The sequence below is a fragment of the Myotis nattereri genome, assembly GCF_964212035.1.
Source record: "Myotis nattereri genome assembly, chromosome: 2".
In the NCBI taxonomy this organism is placed as follows: Eukaryota; Metazoa; Chordata; class Mammalia; order Chiroptera; family Vespertilionidae; genus Myotis; species Myotis nattereri.
The window spans coordinates 151,595,511-151,618,652 of record NC_138076.1 but is presented as its reverse complement, the minus strand read 5'-3'; the positions used below and the strand labels follow the sequence as shown (position 1 = coordinate 151,618,652).

At 42.6% G+C, this 23,142-nt stretch overlaps 1 protein-coding gene across 1 annotated transcript; it reads right to left on the bottom strand.

Moving 5' to 3' along the window:
• Positions 1-4,548: 4,548 nt before the first annotated feature.
• Positions 4,549-6,577, bottom strand: LOC308535609 (protein NDRG2). The gene has a single exon (XM_081114565.1). It carries the CDS (start codon positions 6,506-6,508, stop codon positions 5,393-5,395), a length of 1,116 nt encoding a protein of 371 aa, XP_080970691.1. The 5' UTR covers positions 6,509-6,577; the 3' UTR covers positions 4,549-5,392.
• Positions 6,578-23,142: the final 16,565 nt, after the last annotated feature.

Here is a 23,142-nt window from a genome sequence, read left to right as displayed (position 1 = left end):
GCATCGGGACGGGCACACAAGGGCGGCTTACTCTTAGAGGTGCTCACAGTGATCACTGTTCCTGCACGGGTGCACGGGATGCAGAGAACCAGGGACTTCTCCAGTTCAGGGAAACCATTGCTGTTTGCTCTGCCCTGGTGATTCCCAGAGACCCCGCCCCACCCAATTTACAACCCCACCCAAGCTGTGCACAGTGACTTTTGCATATGAATGGCCTGTCCTTTTGCCTAAAACAAACTGCAGCTGGGTCAGAGAGCGCCAGAGATTCCAAAAGAAGGCCCACTACCTGACAGCCGCAGCGGCCTTGCTTCACAGCTGGGCCTCATCTGGGCACTTCCAAACCCCCATACAAAGAGGAGGAATCTGCAGATGTCTCTGTAGCTCCTGCTTGGCAGCCCCAGACAATGGCTGACCTTGCACCTCCTTGGAGATCCAAGAGCCAGTGTACCCAGTGGTCAGAGTGAGACCATAATGGATTACAATTATTCACATCCATAAAAGACACATTTAGGGGGCAGACTCAGTGAGCACCAAAGCCCTACTGAAGCAAGTCCTGCCCCATAAGGGTGTCTCCTGTGCAGCAGATCTTCCAGTGTAGACATAGCTGGTCATCACAGCCAGTTGGCCTGGAGGTCAATTTCTCCCAGTGATACCAACAGCAATCAAGGGTTAACTACAGCAAGACTGCGCAAACAGCCCACAAAGGGGTGCACCAAGAACGTCCACCTCAGGTGACTGGGGAGGCTGAGCCACAGGGCCCTATAGGACACCAACCACACAAGGCCACTCTATCATCTCAAGGAAACTAAGCAGCTACCCAGTACATAGAAACAAACACAGGGAAGCAGCCAAAATGTAGAGACAAAGAAACAAATCATAAATGAAAGAAATGGATGAAAGCAAAAAACTGTATATAGAGTTCAAAACCACAGTTATAAGGTTACTCAAGAATCTTCTAGAAACCTACAAGAAATTTAGTGAGACCCTCAAGGATATGAAAAAGGACCAATCAAAAATTAAGCATACACTGACTGAAATAAAGAATAATATACAGAGATCTGATAGCAGACGAGAGGATCCCAAGAATCAAGTCAAAGATTTGAAATGCGAAGAAGCAAAAAACACCCAACTGGAAAAGCAAAAAGGAAAAAGAATCCAAAAATATGAAGATTGTGTAAGAAGCCTTTGGGACAACTTCAGGCATACCAACATCCGAATTATGGGGGTGCCAGAAGAAGAGAGACAGCAAGATATTGAAGAAATAATGACAGAAAACTTCCCCTACTTGATGGAAGAAACAGACTTACAAGTCCAGGAAGCACAGAGAACTCCAAACAAGAGAAATCTAAAGAGGACCACACCAAGACACATCATAATTAAAATGCCAAGAGCAAAAGACAAAAAGAGAATCTTAAAAACAGCAAGATAAAAACAGTTAGTTACCTACAAGGGAGTACCCATACTACTGTCAGCTGATTTCTCAACAGAAACTATGCAGGCCAGAAGGGAGTGGCAAGAAATATACAAAGTGATGAATACCAAGAACCTACAACCAAAATTACTCTACCCAGCAAAGCTATCATTCAGAATTGAAGGTCAGATAAAGAGCTTCACAGACCAGAAAAAGCTAAAGGAGTTCATCACCACCAAACCAGTATTATATGAAATGCTGAAGGGTATGCTCTAAGAAGAGGAAGAAAAAGGTAAAGATAAAAATTATAAATTTTTTTCATAACCAAGTGACAACAAATACATATCTATCAACAAGTGAATCTAAAAATCAAGTGAATAAAAAATCTGAAGAACAGAATAAACTCGTGAATAAAATAGAATCAGGGGCATAGAAAGGGAGTGGGCTGACAATTCTCAGGGGGAAGGGGGTGAGAGGGGTGCGGGAAGAGATTGGACAAAAATCTTACACCTATGGACGAGGACAATGGGGGGGGGGGTAAGGGCATTAGGTGGGGTGGGAACCGGGTGGAGGGAAGCTAAGGGGGGAAAAAAGGAACAACTGTAATAATCTGAACAATAAAGATCTACACTAATGAAAGAGAACATGCAAATTGACCATCCTTGCGCTATGCCCACCAGCCAATCAGAGTGATATGCAAATTAACCAAACAAAGATGGCAGTTAATTTGCATACACAGGCACAGAGTGAAGACTGAAGATAGTGTAGAAGGAAGCCAAGCGCTGCAGAAGGGAGGGAGCGAGGTGGTGGAGAAAGGAGGGAGCGAAGTGGCAGAGATGGAGGGAGCAAAGTGGCAGAGAAGGGAGGGAGCTGAGGCAGCAGAGACAGGAGGGAGCGAGGCAGCGGAGAAGGCAGCGAAGCCAGCTGAGGCAGGCTTCGCTCCGGCCCGAGGAAGCCCTACTCTTGCAGGAATCTTCCTGCAATGGGCCTCTAGTTTATTAATAAAAAACAAAACAAACAAGGATACTTGAATGACTCACATACCATAATTATTTTTTTCTCAGTACAAATAAATGTATGTTAATTCACCAATATTTTGATGTGGAGTTGCAGAAATATGGGCCCATTGCAGGGTGTATAAATTTACATCCAATTTCAAATTCTTTCAAGTGGAGCAGGAATTTAAAGGCATTTGCCATCAATCTGAATGCAGGTTCATGTCTAATTCCTTTACCCATATGTTTTTTATAGTTGTGTCATTTACAATTATTTAACAGGATTTTTAATTGGCTTAGATTTATTAATATTCCCAAATCATTCACTTTTTTTTCTTCATAGAAATGGCTCATTTTATATCTAAACTTTATTAGTGTAGACAATATTTAAAATACATAATTGCAAAAAAAAATACATAATTGCGATAAATCCAGTTGAATGAAAGGGTTTTGGGAACCAGCCCAACTGACTCTTGTAAGCCAACTGTTCAACTGGTGAATAGTATGAGGCATAGTGAAGAGAAGAATCATTAAGCATCAAGTGTTGTGAACATCAAGTGTCAGTCAGCATGTTTTATAGACAGAGGAGAGCATCATCTGCTTTGGCAACCTGGTTAAATGGAAGTCAGTTAAAAACATTCTGCACAATATAGTTTGTGTGAAAAAAATATTTAAGTACAAAATGGAAGCCCAAAGGAGGGAGTAACTCACTGCCTGTGATTCTAGACCCCTTTAACCCTACATTAAACAACAACAGAAACCACAAATAACTTTTAAAATTTTTATTTCAACATCTTCACAATTATAGTATTAGTGAGTTGTTCCAACACAAAAGGTTAATCTGGATGTATACCTTTTCCCTTAAATTTGCAGGATAATACATACCATACTTGCTCCTTTTTTTGTTTTTTGTTTTTTGAGCTATCAGGAATTGATACGTTGATTGTTGCTTTTAATTATCTGATGTCCTGTTTGTGAAGAGTTAGTATTTCCAGTAAAAGTGTTTTCATCCTTGCAGAAAGGGCAAATTCTGTGCTCTAACCACACAGGTCTCATGGTGAATGTTTTCTCCTGCTGAGAATGTTTTCTCCAATCACCTCTCTTCCTTTTACCTGTCCTTGGCACCAATCAAGTCTCTTCACCCTATCCCCCTCTCCTGGCTCCAGTCTTTGCTGGTCTCCAGCCGTGTCAGAATTGAGCACTGTGACATTTAAGGATACCCTGTCTTGGATCATTCAGTGCCCATTCCATGTGTTTATGTCTTGTGTCTCAAAGCTGACAGCAAGCCTCTTGGAAGAGGATCAAGTCTCACAGGTCTTCTTTCTGTTCACAGCATCTTTACATCACAGGTACAAATAATTGCTTGTTGAGTTGAACTGAAACAACCAACAGGCTGCCAGAAAAACAGTGTAGGTATATTTAATAAAGTGGCCAGACCCTTCTGTGCAATTATTAAGTATTTAATCTACAGTAAGTGCTGTGAAGGATAGGTATAAACCTTCAGCCCCAGTTACAAGAAATTAAATCATTTCTTCAATAGGAGCACAGAGGAGTTAGTCAACTTTAAGGGAGACTTACTGAAATAGAAATTCAGAGGGTTCATTTATCATCCTAGATTAAGTGCTAAAAAATATTGCATACTAGTACTAAGGAAGGCTGTGGCATGCTTCCTTTTATTGGGTTAGTGTAATGCCTGACATATAAAATTAGTTATCATAAAAATGTTTATTATCTTTATCCTCATCATCCCCACCACAGCCATAATGGGAGCATTAGAACATGAGTTGATTGTTTTCACTCAACAGCAATAATAGGTGTTTTAAAAAAAAAATATATATATATATATATATATATATATATATGTTTTTACTGACTTTCAGAGAGAGGAAGGGAGAGGGCTAGAGAGGAACATCATCATCGATGGGCTGCCTCCTGCGCACCCCCCACCAAGGACTGAGCCTGAAACTGGAGCATGTACCCTGACTGGGAATCGAACTGGCAACCTCTTGGTTCCTGGGTCAATGCTCAACTGCTGAGCCACACCAGCCAGCAAGAATAGCGGGACTTGGATTTGGGATTCCCAACAATAAAAAATAAATTAAAAAAAATAAAACGTTTGTAATGAAAAATTTTCTTTATGAGTTCTTTTTTTTTTTTTTTTTTTCAGATTCCTCTATAGTTTATTGTTACAGCAGAAGTTGTGGGAGACAGGAGAGCACCCTCCACACATAACACACTGTGGTCAGAGCCCCAAGGTAGCCCTTCCCACCCCTATGCCAAACCCCAAGCAGCCTTGCCCCGGCTTGGCCCCCTCCCACTCCCACTCTAGACACACACTGTCTAGACAGCTACCAAAGTTAGTGGAGCCAATGGCCCCAGGCCCCTTCCTATTGCCCAGCTCCAATCCTTCCCTCAAATTTGTTCATTGCCTATCACCTCTCAATCCAACTTCCATTCACACACTGGATATTTCTATCACATCCTGAGGACCACTAACCCACCAGCAAGCCTCCCTGACACATTCATTTAGGCCCATATCCTTCAGAGATCTGAAGGGTTCATGAGGAGCCATATCCACTTTGGTGAATGGAGACCCAGCACCAAGTCCCTTACCCTTGCAATGGGATGAGTAGGGAGAGTCTGGGGCAGGCACCATGGACACCTACAATGACCACTTATCCCTCATCTACAGACACCTAAATTAGGGAGAGGGGGACACATGCCCTCTCCACCTTAACAACAGAATGAGGGAGAAGGATCATTTAGGGGTCTGAGTCCCTAAGCGATATTAGGACAGCTCTCCCAGGAGCTGAGGGGTATCACAGGTTAGAGGTCAAAGTTAGGGTAGCAATCAAAGATCAAGGTCATCTCCCCACATGATCTGCCCATCTTCCCTTGCTCACTCTGGCCCAGTGTTGCACACACCTCCCAGGTTAGTGCTGGGGGAGGTGAGGGCTGGGTCCCACACCAGGGCAATAAGGGCCATTCAACAGGAGACCTCCATGGTGTGCCCTGGAGGCCCTGAAGGGAGAGTCCCAGACTCGCTGCTCTGGGACAAGGTTCGAGCGCGGGACCGGCTGCCATCAATGGATGCCGCACTGGTCAGGGAAGCTGTGCGAGATCGGGACAGGCGAGTCATGCAGGATGAGGCCATGTAGCCCATGCCTTGCAGGAAGTACTTGAAGGCCTCGGTCAGCTTGCCTGGCTGAGTCAGCTGGGGCTGACCTCCGGAGTCCGCCATCTTGAGGAACGAAGTCTGGGTGGGGTCCAATTTTGAATTACATTCCACCACTGCCTCTTCATGGGGTGCCTGGTCTCCAACCACCAGCATCACAGGGCACTTGAGGGTGATATCACCTCCACGCTCAAAGTTCAGGTCTCGGCGGTTGTTGTAGCTGTTCCAGTACAGTTCAATGTTCTCTAGGTTGGGTGCATGTGTAATGATATTTCTATACTTTTGTATCAACTCAGAATTTCCAGACAGCTCTTCCTGGCTGAAAAGATGTCCAAGTATCATCTCCGGAATGGAAGAGGTGAGGCCTGTTAGCTTGTGGGCTGCCCAGTCCATCCAACCCTTGGCATTGGGATCAATGTTGATGAGGACAAGTCCCTCGACTGTATCCTGGTGATTAAGAGCATATCGCGACAAGATGTAGGCTCCAGCTCCAACACCAACTCCAATTATTGTGGAGAAATTTAAGTACTGCAGGATGCAAGGGATGGTGTCCGCAAGCTGGTCCAGAGACGGGTACTGATATCCCACAGGGTACACAGGAGCCCCCTCTTCCATCCCAGGGGCATCCACGTGAACCCGCACGAAGTTCTGAATGATTTCCTGCATGTCCCCAGATTGAAACAGCGGCTGGAAGCAAGATTTATAGTTGAGTCCCACATCATGGTAGGTGAGTATCGCTGGGCGTTTGGGTTTGGGGGTACCATAGACAGTAAAAGTGACAGCGCCGTAAGGTGTCTCCACCGAGTGAGTCTGTCCCCGGTCTAGGAGGATTCTCGCAGCTAACTCCGCCTCCTTGGCCATCTCGGGTGTCTGCCCTGGTAATAGCGGCTTCTCCTCCGTGATCTGCACCTCCTGCAGCTCCGTCATGGTGGCCGAGTTCCTATTGGCTGGATGCAGTGGGGTTAGGGGTCAGGGTTCTCACTGCTCCTGGCTCTGGGGTCTTTGAGTCTCCAGCCCTCCAGGGCTCCGGCTCTATGAGTTCTTTCTCCATCTGTTTCACTTGTTTGCTGAAATGAAAAGGATTTTCCTCTAAAAATTTCCTTTGCTTCCTCTTCTTTCTTTCAGAGCAATTTTATCCTAATAGGAACACAGTGTATTGAAACCTAATATATCTTCAATGCAAACCCCAGGACTCAATTGAACTTCCTGATAGAAAAACTCATTTCTTCCCCTCTCTCTCACGCTAAAGTCGTCCTGTTTCTTGAGCTGTTTCTAAGACGACTATCTTTTGAATATTTAGGTGTTCTTGCTCAAGGTCACGAAGCATGGTAATGCACCAGGAAGACATTTGTCTTTCTGTTTTCCTTGTTCCAGGTGGCAGGAGTCAAACTAGAATGATAATTTTATTTCCTATTTCAGATCAAAGCTATGTATTTTGTTCCTTTGGATAGGAATACCTTTGGAGGAAACATTAGTGTTAGGCTTTGGAGCAAGTGGGCCATTGATCCTAAGAAGGTGACTTGAAGAGACTGATATATTAATATTCCCTCCTTTTGAGCCCCTCTCACTCTACCACTGTTGAGAACCCTTCTCTGATGGGGAGAACTTATTGACGATTTGTGCAATTGGAAAATGGGTACCTGCAGGTAAGCACAAGTAACCACTGCAACCAGAAATACAGCTAACAAGGCTCCCATACACAGTAGAGAAGGGGGGATCACTGGGAGATAAAAGGAGTGGTTTGAAGGCTTGATTCTTCACTCAACTTCATGGTGCTGACTCAGGTGCTCAGGCATCTATGGATGTTGACTTCTGAAATATTGTGATTTTTTTAAGAAAAATATATACTTTTGTCATTTAGATCACCAAAATATATTTTTATGCATATTTAATCTTTGGAACACAGCTCCTAAAACCCTTGGAATTTCCTGTGATAAAGGTGATTAAAGTTTCTTTTGTTATATTAATGAGGTGGCTTTGGGTGGGGGGGGGGGGGCTCTTAGGGAGGGGATAGGGGCTGAAGACTGAGTTGAATTGCCAATGGCCGATGTTTAATCAATCCTGCCTATGTAATGAAGCCTCCGTAAAACTCGGAAAGGACAGGTTTCAGAGAGCTTCCTGGTGGTTGAATATGTGGTAACTGGGGGAAAGTGGTGCACCTGGAGAGGGCGTGGGAGCTCCTCACCCTTTCCTCATACTCTGTCCTCTGCATCTCTTCCAACTGGCTGTTCCTGAGTTACATTCTTTTATGATAAATCTGTGATCTAGCCAGCAAAAAATTTCTCTGAGTTCTGTGAGCTGCTCTAGCAAACCCAAGGAGTGGTCTTGGGAACCTCTGCTTTCACAGCCAATCAGTGAGAAATATATGCAACAATGTGGACTTGGGACTGGTGGCTGAAGTCCCAAGATGGAGCTTGTGGGACCTTCTCATCTGTAGCTGGTTAATCAAAAGCACAGGTAACAACCTGGGCTTTCAGCTGTTGTCTGAAGTTGGGCGTGGAGCAGGGACAGTAACCTGTGAAATCTGATGCTAACTCTGGGTAGTGTGGATGAAAAAGGGCCACATGCTAAACCTGACAAGCTCAGGGGAGGCCTGCATGGTGGCCTTACAAAGTCAGAGACCTAAAGTAATCCCTTAGGAAGACTAAAAGTGAGTCATGGTGGTAGCCATTTCCTAGGCCGGTATCTTCCTTGACAAAGGTCAATCTTTACCTTACCTACGACTGTTTATTGTCTTTTTGCATCTACAATTATATACCTGTGGGATGTCAGAGTAATCTCCCTTTTCCTAGACCCCTCAGGGCACAAGCTTCTGTGATAGCAAGAGACCACAGAACCCTTTATTGTTATCTTGTTGCTTAAATACCATCTCTATGTACTGTAAATGTTAATTTTTAACTACCCTATATCCATCAATGTAAAAGAAATATTTGTCTCTATATTTTATTCATTACCCAATCTCAGAGACTTCCCCCTATTAGCTTTTTCCTGCCTCCCTAATCTATCACCAATGAATTTCATGTAACCCTCCTTACATTGATTGTAATGTATGCAATAAACTGCAAAACTGTCATTCTCTGGAGCATTTTTCTCAACCCATTGAGATTTTGCTTCCTGGCAATTGTCAGTTTGGCCCAAATAAACTCATAAAAATTCTCTACAGGTTTGGACATTTCTTGGTTGACAGTAGATAGTGTCAGAATTTAGTTGATTTCTTCGACACCCTGCTGGTGTCCTAGAATTGCTTGGTATTGTGTGGGAAGCCCTCCCCCACCACACACACTTATACACAAGGGAATTGGTACCAGAACCTAGTTAACTTCTCTTTTCCATCTGGCCATCTAGTTCTGAGTCTTTGTAATTCTACCTCCTCTAAGGTTGTCTAAGATTATCAGTCCCTGACCTTTCAAAAGCACACACGCTCACGTACACACACACACACACGCTCACACACACACAGTTTTTCTCTTTCCCTACAAAGTGTTCTCTTGAGATGCGTATTTGTTGCAAGGAGGGAAGGAGGTGGAATTTGGACAGAAGTTGAGCTGTGATGCAGCCTGAAGATGCCTTTGGCTGATGCCCTGGGGAGCTTGGGATCTGAACTGTCTGGCCACAGTGCTCTTGTTTAAAGGCCAGGCCTTTATCCTCCCACCTTTATCAGCCATTGGATGTGGGCCATCTCACAAAGGACGTGGGCTTAGGTGAGGCAGTTTTCTGCAGCGGGGCAATCCCCAAAGGAGCTGACAACAGCTGAAGGTTCTCTGCTGACAGCACTCCCACCTGATGGGGCAATAAGTCCATCCTTGGAGGGAGATCTGGGGGTGCATCTTATGTCCACTCCAATGGTTATGGATGGACTAAATGCCATTTTATATTCTCCTTAGGATTCCTCTTTTGATTCTCAAAAAAAATTTTAAAAAGAAAAATTAAACATTTATAATTTCTTTCTTTTTATATTCATGCCATAACAAAAAATTTTCCAGCAATGTAAACATCTCTTAATGACCAGCAAAAAGATCTATATGAGGATGTGCTTTAAAAGGCAAAATTTGTTCAAAGATCAATATTTAAGATAGAATAGAGAAATTGCTCTTTTATAGTCAAAATGATTTGACTTAATTTCACTCCAAGTTTCTTTAATTTTGTCTACTTGCTGGTTTAACTTAATTTTCATTGTGAACTATGAGAAAGTTCAGGTTTACGTGAGTTTACCCTACAATTTATGACAGAGCTGAGAGTCAGGGTAAAATGATCTCCATCCTAGATAAAAATCTCGCCTCTCCAAACAAGAACTTCAAATCTTCAGTTTAAAAGAGTTGCCTAACCCCAGTGCCAGACCGGACCTGATTCGTGAGCAGACTCAATGCAGGTTTCAATTCCAGATGTACTGCTTGGTAGCAAAAAGAAGAGATCAGCCAGTTGAGTTGCATTTTAATATTTTCTATTCATACGGAATACTTGGGGTCTAATAGCAGAGCATAAAAGCCCAACTCAGCTGAAATATGAACTACCATTTGTTATTATCAATGCTGTGTGTCATCATTGCCAGCCTCATATTTCAAGAGGACAGCTGGTACTGGCAAGGTCAATGACATTTTTATATTAAAAACCCCAAATGAAAGGACTACAGAGATCAAAGATGTGGGGCAATCATATGGCGAAAGACTGCCATATGCTAACTCACCCATTCCAAAAACTGGGTTTTTAGTTTTGGTACCTATGATGGAGAGGTCGGAGGAGATTGAAAAGGATGATTTAGTGAAGGCTATCAATACGAGACTGGACTCTCTCATGTAAGTCAGACATTCCATCAGAGGCGCGGCTAAAGAGAAACGCACCCAGATATTTGTTACTGCTGAATGTCCACTCCCTGTTGGTGAATTCATCTGAGGAAGCTTGATGCTCATACAGAATGATTCAGTTATACAGCAGGATAGTAATGCTCTCACCGACTGCTGAAAACAAACAAGATCAGCTCCGTGGTGCCAAGGAACGGATGTGAACAGGCTGTGTGCTAGGCTTGCAATGACCTTGGTGTTTTTACATGAATGGAAGAGGGATACTGAATTCTCGAAGCTTTTGAATTTTCAGAACTAAACAGGAATAGGGATCATGAAATCCATGACTGATATGTCTCACTTTTTCTTTCTCCAAGGGAATAGTGGCGTTATTATGAGAAATTTTCCAAATCCAGCCCAGATGATGCCAGCATCAACTTCAAAGTTCTTGATCCCGCCAGCGATGAAATAGAATGATGCAGGCATTTGGGAGCGATGGGAGACACTGGGTGATCCCAGTTACTTCAACTTCACATGCTGCCCACCCTACGAAGTTACCTTCATTTTGAAGTTATAAGTTGAAGCTATTTGGAGAATACTGTGGAAGGAAGAGAGTGACCAGACCAGAAAAATGGGGAATATATGTAGTGAGCAAAGCTTTAAGCCCCCAAAGTTTCTCTACTGAACATTTTCTTGCCCATACTATTTGATCCCTTCTTTCTGGCTGCATCAGCATTTGCGTTCATTCTTTGGACCCACTTCTTTTTTGTTAAACTGCATACTCTGGTTTGCTAGGAAGTTGGAGGGACACACATACACAAAAGCCTGTTTTATTTGTGAAAGCAATATTGTACTCAAAACGTTGAATAACCGGGTTGAAAATTGAGTTTTTCCCAACTCATGTCAGAGACTCAGCAGTGCCAAGCCCAGCTGAGCATTCTCTGGGTTACGTCTGCTTTCTTACTGAGATGATGAGGACCTCGGTCCCACATCATGGATCCTAGGATATGGGAGTTTATGGCGGAAGGTAAGCCTGGAGTTGTCCCGTGATGCGCTAATGGGCAGGATGCCTTCATTACTGTAGACAACTCCTCCCACCACACCAATGTGGTCCCCAGAGCTCCTTTTTACAGCCTCATTTCAAATGATCTTAGAGTGAACTTGGATGCCCTGCTTTAGCATCTGACTGAGTCCCAGCCCCAACACATACACCACACGTTTCCCAGTTGGCGAACCGCGGCTCGCGAGCCGCATGCGGCTCTTTGGCCCCTTCAGTGTGGCTTCCACAAAATACCGACTTCTGCGCAGGGGCCACAAAGTTTCAATCGCACTGTATGTGATGTCTCTAGCTTTTTTTCTTAAGATTTCTTTGGTTATTTGGGGTCTTTTGTTGTTCTGTACGAATTTTAAGATTGCTTGTTCTATTTATGTGAAAAATGCTATTGCTAGTTACATTTTAGTTTTCTGGCAATTTGCTTTAATTCTCAGATGTAGAAATAAATTCCCTACCTTTTCACTTTTTAAAAATGAATTTGGATTTTAAATTCTGCCACCATATTTTGTTTTTACTTTCATTTATATTTTAATAAAAGTAATTTTTGTTTCAAAGCTGTAAAGGAAATGAAAAACTGGGAATTAACATAAATATACCCCTCCAAACAAGCGAATGGTGGAAATGATCATTGTTCTGACAGGAAAAATAAACATTCTAGAAAAAAGTTTAAAATAAGCATGTGTAGGTTCTACTGTAATGGCAAGCTCAGCCTTTGCCTCCCCCAGGTGGAAAGAAACTCACTGGCACTCAACTGAAGTACTTCTTTAATGGATTGAATACATTTGTTGGTCAGTGAAGGAAAAAGAGAACTTGGAAATGTTCTTGACCAGCCTGGTATTTTTCCATTTTGTTTCTGGCTAGCTATGTGTTCTTTCAATGTACTTGTTTGTCCCAGTACATCAAGCTCATTGGGCCAGCACTTTGAATTTCCAGATAAAAACTCTTGATTGAATATCATTTGGATGTTTTTCATTTTGGCATCATGACCTAAAAAAAGGCAGCATTTTCAATTTCATTAAACATGTATTTATTAATCAACTTCTCTGTGCCAAGTGCTGTGCTAGACACTATTAGAGATTTGGATATGAGAGAAGCAACCCTAAGTTGTGCTGAATCTAAAGCAACAAAAATGGTCCAGCCAGTGTAGCTCAGTGGTTGAGCATCGACCTATGAACCAGAAAGTCACCATTCAATTCCCTGTCAGGACACATGCCTGGGTTGTGAGCTCGATCCCCAGTAGTGGGTGTACAGGAGGCAGCCAATCAATCATTTTCTCTCATCATTGATGTTTCTCTCTCTCCCTTTCTGAAATCAATAAAAATAAATTTTAGCCACAGCAATCCTGAGAAAGAAGAACAAAGTTGAAGGGATCACAATACCAGATATCAAACTATATTACCAAGCCACGATTCTCAAAACTGCCTGGTACTGGCACAAGAACAGACATATAGACCAATGGAACAGAGAACCCAGAAATCAACCCAAGCCATTATGCTCAACTAATATTTGACAAAGGAGGCAAGAGCATACAATGGAGTCAAGACAGTGTCTTCAATAAATGGTGCTGGGAAATTTGGTCAGATACATGCAAAAAAATGAAACTAGATCACCAACTTACACCATACACAAAAACAAACTCAAAATGGTAAAGGACTTAAATGTAAGACGGGAAACCATAAAAATCCTACAAGACTCCATAGGCAGCAAAATACCATGGTAGCAGACATGTCGTAGCAATATCTTTACCAACTCAGCTGCTAGGGCAATGGAGACTAAGGAGAAAATAAGCAAATGGGACTAAAAAACAAAAAACAAAAAGCTTTTGCACAGCAAAAGAAACCATCAATGAAACAACAAGAAAGTCCACTGCATGGGAGAACATATTTGTCAATGATATTTCTGATAAGGGTTTAATCTCCAAAATTTACAGAGAACTCATACAACTTAACAAAAGGAAGATAAACAATCCAATCAAAAAAATGGGCAAAGGACCTAAATAGACACTTTTTGAAAGAGAACATTCAGAAAGCCAAGAGACATATGAAAACATGCTCAAAGTCACTAATCATTGAAGAGATGCAAATCAAAACAACAATGAAGTACCATCTCACACCTGTCAGAATGGCTATCATCAACAAATCAACAAATTACAAGTGCTGGTGAGGATGCGGAGAAAAAGGAACACTCCTGTACTGCTGGTGGGACTGCAGACTGGTGCAGCCACTGTGGAAGACAGTATGGAGTTTCCTCAAAAAGTTAAAAATGGAACTCCCATTTGACCCAGTAATCCCACTTTCTTCTATATCCAAAGAAACCAGAAACACCAATCAGAAAGGATATATGCACCCCTATGTTCATAGCAGCACAATTTACAATAGCTAAGATTTGGAAACAACCTAAGTGCCCATCAGCAGATGAGTGGATTAAAAAACTGTGTTACATCTACACAATGGAATACTATGCTGCTATAAAAAAGAAGGAACTTTTACCATATGCAACAGCATAAATGGAACTGGAGAGCATTATGTAAGTGAAATAAGCCAGGAAGTGAAAGAAAAACACCACATGATCTCACTCATTTATGGGACATAATGATCAACATAATTTGATGAACAAGAATAGATCCAGAGAAAAATGGCAGAGGAGGGGAGGGTTAGAGAGCAACCAAAGGACTTGTATGCATGCACATTTGCATAACCAATGGACACAGACACTGGGGCGGTAGGGGCTTGCCCGGGATGGGAATGGTTTGGCGGGGGGGTGTCAATCAGGAAAAAAGGAGACATATGTAAAACTTTAGGCAATAAATAAAAATTTAAAAAAATAAATTTTAAACAAGAAAAAAATAAATAAAACAACACAAATGATATCCTTATGTGTCTCGTGTACATTGATCTCATTTGGACACTCCTTACAGAATGTGGTTTCTTTTCTGGAGGAAGTAACAGTTTAGTGAAGAGGATACGAAGTCCACATATTAAATAACTACACGACAAGATAAGAAGGAAATGATTCAGTGCCAAACAGTTTGATGTAGTCAATTCATAGAGGAACTCATGTATGGAAGAATCTGTGAGCAGCACTGATGGAGAGTGATTACTGTAGACTGAGGAAATCAGATGAGCTTGCAGAATAAATGGGCGCTGAGTAGGCAGAGTCAGGCAAAGACTTTCTGTGTGTGGGAAGTTACAGGAAAAATAAGTGTACAAAGTAGGGAAACAGTGAGTCCACAACCTGATCAGAACAGAGGGTCAGATGACAAATAGAACAGGAGAGTATGCAGTCATTTACAATATGTATATATCATGAAGCAGTACTATTTTAAAATATTTGTCAACCTCTCATGTACCCAAAAAAACCCTAACTAAAATGACAATATTTTAATCAAAATTGATGTGCCAAAGATTAATTTTTACTCCATATTTTAATCTTTTATGAATGGTATGAAGAAGGAATAGTGGCACAGTTTTGAATTCTTTATATTTAGTCTCATTTCATTTATGTAACAATTCTGTGAAGTAGGAATTGCAGGTAATTACTGGTTAAAAGGACAGGAAAATGGCAACTAAAACAAGAAAGGAGTTTTTTTTCTCTATTACATTAAAACTCCAAAGATAATCAGTCCCTGTCCAGCTCCATGGCCATCAATGACCCAGGCTTCTTTCGTTTCTCTGTTCATCAGACTTAGTGAATGGCTTTGAGTCTCATGATTGCCTCATGGTTATAAAATGGCCTCTATAGTTCCCACCATCATATCCATGTTCCAGGTGGGAGGAATAAGAAAGGAAGCTGAAATGCAGAAGGGCACAAATCCTAGCTGACTAAGTTCTCTTAAAAGAGATTTCCAAAAAGCCCCATTCGGTGATTTCTGAACTGTGATCTCACATCTATCTGCAAGAAAGGATTGGAAATGTACTATTAGCCAATCATATTCTGTCCCAAATAATACAGAATTTCTACTAGTAAGGAAGAGGGGGATATGTATATTAGTAGGTTGCTAGCAGTCTCTGTCAGAATCATCTTACTGCCATTTTACAGATGAGGAAACCAAACCTCTAAAGTGTTGAGTAAACTACCCCAGTCACACAGCCATGTCCTAAGGCCAGCTCTTTCCATTCTCTGTGTAGTGCTTGTGCCTGAATTCTAGGCTTAGTTTCCCTGCGCTAGTCTCACATTTCTCATGTGCACATTGAACAATTATTCTCCTCTCAGGATTTATCACTTCCTAGCTGCAAGGAGATGCTTCAGTATCATTAAGAGGACTGGAACTTAGACAACAATTTGATATATTGAAGACACTTACTGCAGGTGAGGTTTGTGTAGGTACAGCTTCTGGAAGGCTTGGGAATGAAGCGTCTATACAGACACCATGTCTGCTATCATATGTGTTTCATTTCAGCTCTACCGAGATGGTCTCTCTGTTTATCCCTGCCAATCTATCCATGTGTCATTGCTCCCCAGACATCCACATTTCTTTTTCCAGAACTGATACTCAGTTACTAACTCCTTTCTCAAGAGAAATTGTGAGCAAAAACATGTCCAGGGAAGCATTTTACTCAGCCTCAATCTGCAACCTACCCATTATTTTTGAACATTTACTCTGTACAAATTACAACTGGGTTTGTTATGAAACATAAGTTAGGTCACATTTGATCTCAAGGAGTAAGCAATCTAGTGGAGAAATGAAATGCATATACGTTAAATGACAGCTAATAGTGCAAGGCAGTCTATAAGTGCAGGTCCAATAAGAGATAGAAGATGGATGTCCTAAGTGTTGAGAGGACGGAAAAATCCCTTTTGGCTAAGGAGAGGGAATTGATTTGATCCCTGTGGAACCTAGGGAAGTAGAAAAATGAAAGGTGTTAAGAGACTTCTTTAGGTGGGGAAATTGAAAGATCAAAGAAATCACAGCAGCGGAGACACTGGATGCGTTCATGACACGGGACTGCACGTGTCTGGCTGAAGTAGTTGGTTAGTGTGGGAAAGGAGGGAGCAGTGAACCTAAAGAATTGCTTGTGGTTGTATGATGGACAGCCTTACTAGTGAAATGTTCGGTTAAGGGATGTAGATTAGCTATGCATTTGGATTTTATCTAAATTGCAAATAGGACTTAGAGCAATACTTAATGAAAGTCCTGAGGAAGGACTAATTCCAAGCCCATGTAAACTGTGTTCTGTACAAACAATTTTCCCCACCCTAGGGTTCTTTTTCTGATCTGTATTTAACTGGTGCAGGCCTCATGGCCTCTCTTTCTTCTCCCACAGCCTGCTTTTCATTTGCGTTGACCCCTTCATCAGCTCTTTTTTTTTTTAATGAGAGAAAGTGGAACAATAGCAGTTCATTTTTATGAATTAGGTTTTTTGCAGGTTTACTAAAAGGTTTCGAGAAAAAACATCTGTAAGTAATCTCAAATATGGTCTTAGATTGTTAAGTGATCCTGTCTAGGAGGACAAAAAAAGTAGTGCCTTTACGAGCAACGCAGTAGAGGTTGTCTGCACATTGGAATTAGGGGAGATGATGTGCCTGACTTCCTGTCATTGATGTTGGCAAATGAGGTAGCTTGTAAAATGGTAGTGATGGTTTTAGTTCTGTCCAGTCCTAGGAAGAGAACTGGGTGAGGAAATTAGCTGTAGTGTCTCTTTCCAGTAGGCAAAATCCTTTAAGCTCTAATAACATTATCTTATTTGGAATTATTGAGGATATTTTAGGTAACAAATAACAGACAACCTAACCCAAATAGGCTAAGGCAAGAAAGGAACTTCACAAAAAAGAAAGGAATTTCCAGTGCACAGGGATAATGATGGACGAAATGTTTGTGTGTCTCCCCCTCTCGCCCCCCCGCCCCCAAATTGACATGTTGAAATCCTAATTCCCAATGTGATGGTATTAGGAGGTGGGGCCTTTGGGAGGTAATTAGGTTATGAGGGTGGAGGCCTTATGAATGGGATTAGTGCCCTTATAAGAGACCTGAGAGCTGTCTTTCCCCCATGTGAGGATACAGTGAGAAGCTTGTAACACAGGAGACGGTCCTTACCAGGACCCGATTGTGCTGGCACTCCCATCTCAGACTTCCAGCCTCCAGAAATGGGAGGAATAAATTTCCATTGTGTATAAGCTACTCAGTCCATGGTACTTTGCTATAGCAGCCCGAACTGAGACAGGGTCATACACAGCTTCAGTGTGGCTGGATCCATGGACTAAAGTGATGTCATCAGGACACTGTGTTTGTCCATCTCTCAACTTTGCTCTCGCCACATTGTGTTTTTGTTTTTAAGTGATTTGAGAGAGAGAGGAAGGGAGAGAGAGAGAGCAACATCGATGTGAGAGAGAAACATTGATCGGTTGCCTCCTGTACATGCCCCAACACACAACCTGGGTATGTGCCCTGACTGGGAATCGAACCCATGACCCTTCAGTGCACAGGATGATGCTCTAACCAACTGAGCCACACCAGACTGGGTACATTTGTTATTTTTTATGCTCCCATGCTAGCAAGATGGCTTTTGGCAGCTTCAAGTTTCAAGGTTCAAGTCCAGTGGAAAAGCACACAGGCTTCCTCTCAATGCTTGCAAAGCAAAACAACCCAGATCACATCTCATCAAATCTGATGAGATGTTTGGTTTTCCCACCCTGAGTCTCATGCCCCCCTGTGGAGTTAGGTGTTCGGTCAACTACATTCAAAGTGCATAGACAGGGGATGTGAGGATGATCTGGCTGCGACATCCGTCACTCATTGATCACCAGAATTGAATTGGCTGACCTGGCTGGCTAGGTGGGTGTCCCCCTCCTCCCTCACCGATCCATGTGAGTCCCTCCCGGAGCTGTGTGCTTGGTCGAAGAGGATGACCTTCCCCCCAGAGGAGAGGGCCGGTCTTTGGTCAAGGATATACAAATAGCTGTGCTCCCCTGCGAGAACCTCCAAACGGGCTCTCAAAGTGCATAGACAAAGAATGGAAAAAGAGTTATCACCAGAAAAAGGACACTGTGGATGGGGTGGGGAACAGCAACTGTCTACAACTATTACCTTCTACAATCTCTATCTTCTAGTTATACATTGCACAATTTCCCCCATCCTTTTCAACTTTCCAGTACCATTGTCGTATGACATTTGTAAGAAGAGAATACATGAATATGACATTTGTAAGAAGAGAATATATGAATACATATAGCCCTATATATCCAGAGCCAGGGCCTAGGCTATACATTTATTTTAGACTAATTTTTTGAGAGTATGGAGAGCTAGTCTTTACGGAGCAAATGTTCCATGTCAGGGGATTCACTTGCACTATAATAGTTCATCTTCACAGCAGCCCTTTGAAGCAGGCATTTTCTGACTTTTTAGATGAAGAAACTTCAGTTCAAAGAGTTTAAGCATCTCTCCCGTAGCTACTAGGAAAGGAGACCTGGCATTGGTACTAGAAATCAGGTCTTTCTGGCTCCAAAGCCAGAAAGCTCCCACTGTCCTGTGCTGCCCCTCAGTCTGATTTCATTTCCAGAGCCCACTCTCATTTCCACAGTCAAAAAGCATCCCGTGCATGATCATGTTTGTTTGTTTGTTTTCCATGAAATTCCAAACCCTGCCTGTTTGTGAAGACAAAGAGTCTGAGATGCGAGAGCTGAAAGGGACCTTAGATATTATTCTAGTTCAAAACTAAGAATTCTGCTTCAAAAGACCAGGAGGCTGAGGTACAGAGGACTGTTGGTTGTTTAAGAGCATAAAAGCGGTGGGCTATTTCCGAAGCAGCCAGAGGTGACTTAAAAATGGAGTGGGTTTGTGTGCCCAGGCCAAACCGTGGGGCTGGACCCAGGGTCCGTGGCCCCAAAAGAGTGTGGAATTTTTGCTGCACATGCTTACAACTGCGGAGAGTAATGCTGAACTTAAGGAGTTAGATGTCAATTCTCTGGCCATTGAGCACATCCAGGTGAACAAAACACCCAAGATTAGGGCAGAATTTACAGAGCTCCTGGGAGGATTTTCCCCATACATGAGCTCTCCCTGCCGCATGCAGATGATCCTTCCTGAGAAAGAGCAGATGGTTCCTAAACCACAAGAGGAGGTTGCACAAAAGAGAAAGGTATCCCCCACCCCCCAAAAAACACACAAAATAAAACAAACAAAAAAACCTGAAGAAGCAAATACTTATGGCCCAGAAGTAAATTCAGCATACAACAAATACTAATTAAAGTAAAAGCAGGGGAGAGAGAGAGAGAGAGAGAGAGAGAGAGAGAGAGAGACCCTGGTACAGGCACCTGATTTTCAGACTCATACCATGGTCCCTCCACTTTCTTTTCTTGCCCGAATGTGACCTTGGGAATATTACCTTAACCTCTCTGGCTTTAGTTTGGTCCTCTGCAAAATCAGGGCCAGAGTATTTTGCATTTCATTGATTCCCAAGTATACATTATTTCACATTTTTAAATGTGATGTGAGTGGAAAGCAAATCATAGCTTAATTTGTTTTTACTTACTTTCTTTTTTTAATATTTTTATTTATTTCAGAGAGGGAGAGATAGAAACATGAACGATGAGAGAGAACCACCGACTGGCCACCTCCTGCACACCCCCGACAGGGGGGATTGAGCCCACAACCCAGGCATGTGCCCTTGACTGGAATGGAACCTGGGACCCTTCAGTCCGCAGGCTGACGCTCTCTATCCACTGAGCCAAACCAGCTAGGGCTGTTTTCACTTTCTTAAGGACCGCTCACGAGTTTTCTCGTGTTTTGAGCACCATATGTTAAGGACCGCTCACGAGTTTTCTCGTGTTTCGCACCCCATCTGTTATGGACCTTAGATGTCAACACACGGTCTTGTCCACTGTGGGATGCGGTTACAGTGTTTTGGCCAGGTTCAAGCCTCAGACTAATGAAAGGACAGGGTCCTATCACTGCCAGGTGCAAGTCCCAGCTGGAGGGCAGGGCCCTCCCAGCACAGTCATAGCCAACGGCTGTGGTTGTAAGCTTGAACCTGTGGTCCGAACACGTAGCCCCACGTGCCTTGTGATAGAGTTCGGGTGCATGTAGTTGAGTAGGGTTGACACTCACGAGAATGCTGTAAACAACGTGATCACGCCCCTGCTTTGCCTCGTGGCATCTGCTATAAAATAAAGACACGGCTTGTGGGCGCTGGCGTTGTCTCCTCTTCAGGGAGCAGCGTCCCACCGAGACCCAGCTATTATTTTCTTGTCTGTCTTTCCTTAATCCTTTCACCACCACCCCCCCGCCCCCCTCCCCCCCCAACACTCAGAGACACCCTTGGCCGTGCTGGCGCGGCACAGTCCACATCGAATGAAGCGATCTCATTGGTGGAAACCGTGCAGGTCAGTCTACGAAAAACTATATAATTGCATGAACCCATAAAGCATTGCAGTTACATTGTATTTTGGTCATTCGAATAGTTTTCGTCTTCAAGTTCCTGGCACTTTTAGAAATGCCCTCTCTCAGAAAAAGGAAGAAAACCAACGAAACTGATACACTTCCGGAAGTATTTAACGATAATTTACCAGATATTCCTAGTGAGGTTGAAGATGCGAATGACTGTTTTGACGATTCCGGAGACGATGCTACTGATTCCACTGACAGTGAAATTATTAGACCTGTAAGGAAGCGCAAGGTGGCGGTGCTTTCAAGGGATTCTGACACTGACGCAGCTACTGATAATTGTTGGTCTGAAATTGACACACCACCAGGCTTACAAATGTTTGCAGGTCATGCTGGGGTCACTGCATTTCCGTCTCAGTGTGACTCTGCACCCTCTGTGACCAATCTCTTTTTTGGTGATGAATTGTTTGAGATGTTGTGCAAAGAGCTGTCCGGCTATCACGATCAAACCGCAATGAAACGCAAAACACCATCGAGAACACTAAAGTGGTCTCCGGTTACACAGAAGGACATCAAGAAATTCCGTGGCCTAATGATTCTGATGCGTCAAACAAGGAAAGATAGCTTGAAAGACTATTGGCCAACAGATCCTTTGATATGTACCCCTATATTTCCACAGACAATGAGTCGCCATAGATTTGAGCAAATATGGACATTCTGGCATTTCAATGATAACGCCAAAATGGACAGTCACTCGGGGAGACTTTTCTTTCTTTTTTTTTTTAAATATATTTTATTGATTTTTTACAGAAAGGAAGGGAGAGGGATAGAGAGTTAGAAACATCGATGAGTAAGAAACATTGAACAGCTGCCTCTTGCACATGCCCCACTGGGGATGTGCCCGCAACCAAGGTACATGCCCTTGACCGGAATTGAACCTGGGACCCTTCAGCCTGCAGGCCGATGCTCTATCCACTGAACCAAACTGGTCAGGGCATCGGGGAGACTTTTCAAGATCCAACCAACTTGTGCTGGATTACTTCCTGCATAAATTTCGAACAATATACAAACCAAAGCAACAGTTGTCTTTGGACGAGGGAATGATTCCATGGAGAGGATGTTTTAAATTTCGCATGTACAACCCAGTGAAAATAACAAAATACGGTTTACTTGTTCGGATGGTGTGCGAGAGTGACACCGGCTATATCTGCAATATGGAGATATACACTGCTGAAGGAAGGAAATTGCAAGAAACTGTTCTTTCAGTCCTTGGACCCTATCTTGGCATATGGCACCATATTTACCAGGATAATTATTACAATGCTACATCTACTGCTGAATTGCTGCTACAGAACAAAACTAGAGTCTGTGGGACTATTAGGGAGAGTAGAGGTTTACCACCAAATTTGAAAATGAAAACATCAAGAATGAAGAAAGGTGACATAATATTTTCCAGAAAAGGCGATATTCTTCTCCTAGCACGGGAAGACAAGCGGGTTGTCCAAATGATATCAACGATCCATGACACTTCTGTCTCGACAACAGGAAAAAAAAAATAGAAAAACGGGAGCAAATATTGTAAAACCTACCTGCATTAAGGAATACAATGCCCACATGAAAGGCGTGGACCGTGCGGATCAATTCCTTTCGTGTTGTTCCATTCTAAGGAAAACGATGAAATGGACCCAAAAAAAAGTAGCACTGTACCTTACGAACTGTGGACTTTTTAATTCATTTAGAGTGTACAACGTCCTCAATCCACAAGCAAAAATGAAGTATAAACAGTTTCTGCTATCGGTGGCGGGAGACTGGATAACGGATGACAATAATGAAGGCTCTCTGGAACCAGAGACAAATCTGTCCAGCCCTTCCCCTGGGGGTGCAAGGAGAGCACCTCGTAAAGATCCACCCAAAAGGTTGTCAGGTGATATGAAGCAGCATGAACGTACGTGGATTCCAGCGAGTGGAAAGAAAAAATTTCCTATGAGAGCCTGCAGAGTTTGTGCCGCCCATGGAAAAAGGAGCGAATCTAGATATTTATGTAAATTTTGTTTGGTCCCTCTCCATAGAGGAAAATGTTTTCCGCAGTACCATACGTTAAAAAAGTACTAGGGACTTTAATTGTTTAATTGTTTTTGTAAATAAAAATGTTATAATTATTGAAAAACAACACCTAAAGTGCATTATGATCTGTAGCTATGATGATTTAAATAACGTGCAGTTTGCCCAAAAACGTGCGGTCCCTGGCGTATGTCTTAGAGATTTCTATGCGGTACGCAATGTGTTAACAGTACAGATACAAAGTCATTGCATATTTCACAGTCAGTAATGTCTGAGATTCTATGAAATATGGAAATACAACCTTTATGGGGTTGCTGCAGAAATGTAATAAAATAATAAAGATATAACA

Coding starts and splice junctions, on each gene's coding strand:
- LOC308535609 (XM_081114565.1), bottom strand. CDS start 6,508: ATGACGGAGCTGCAGGAGGTGCAGATCACGGAGGAGAAGCCGCTATTA.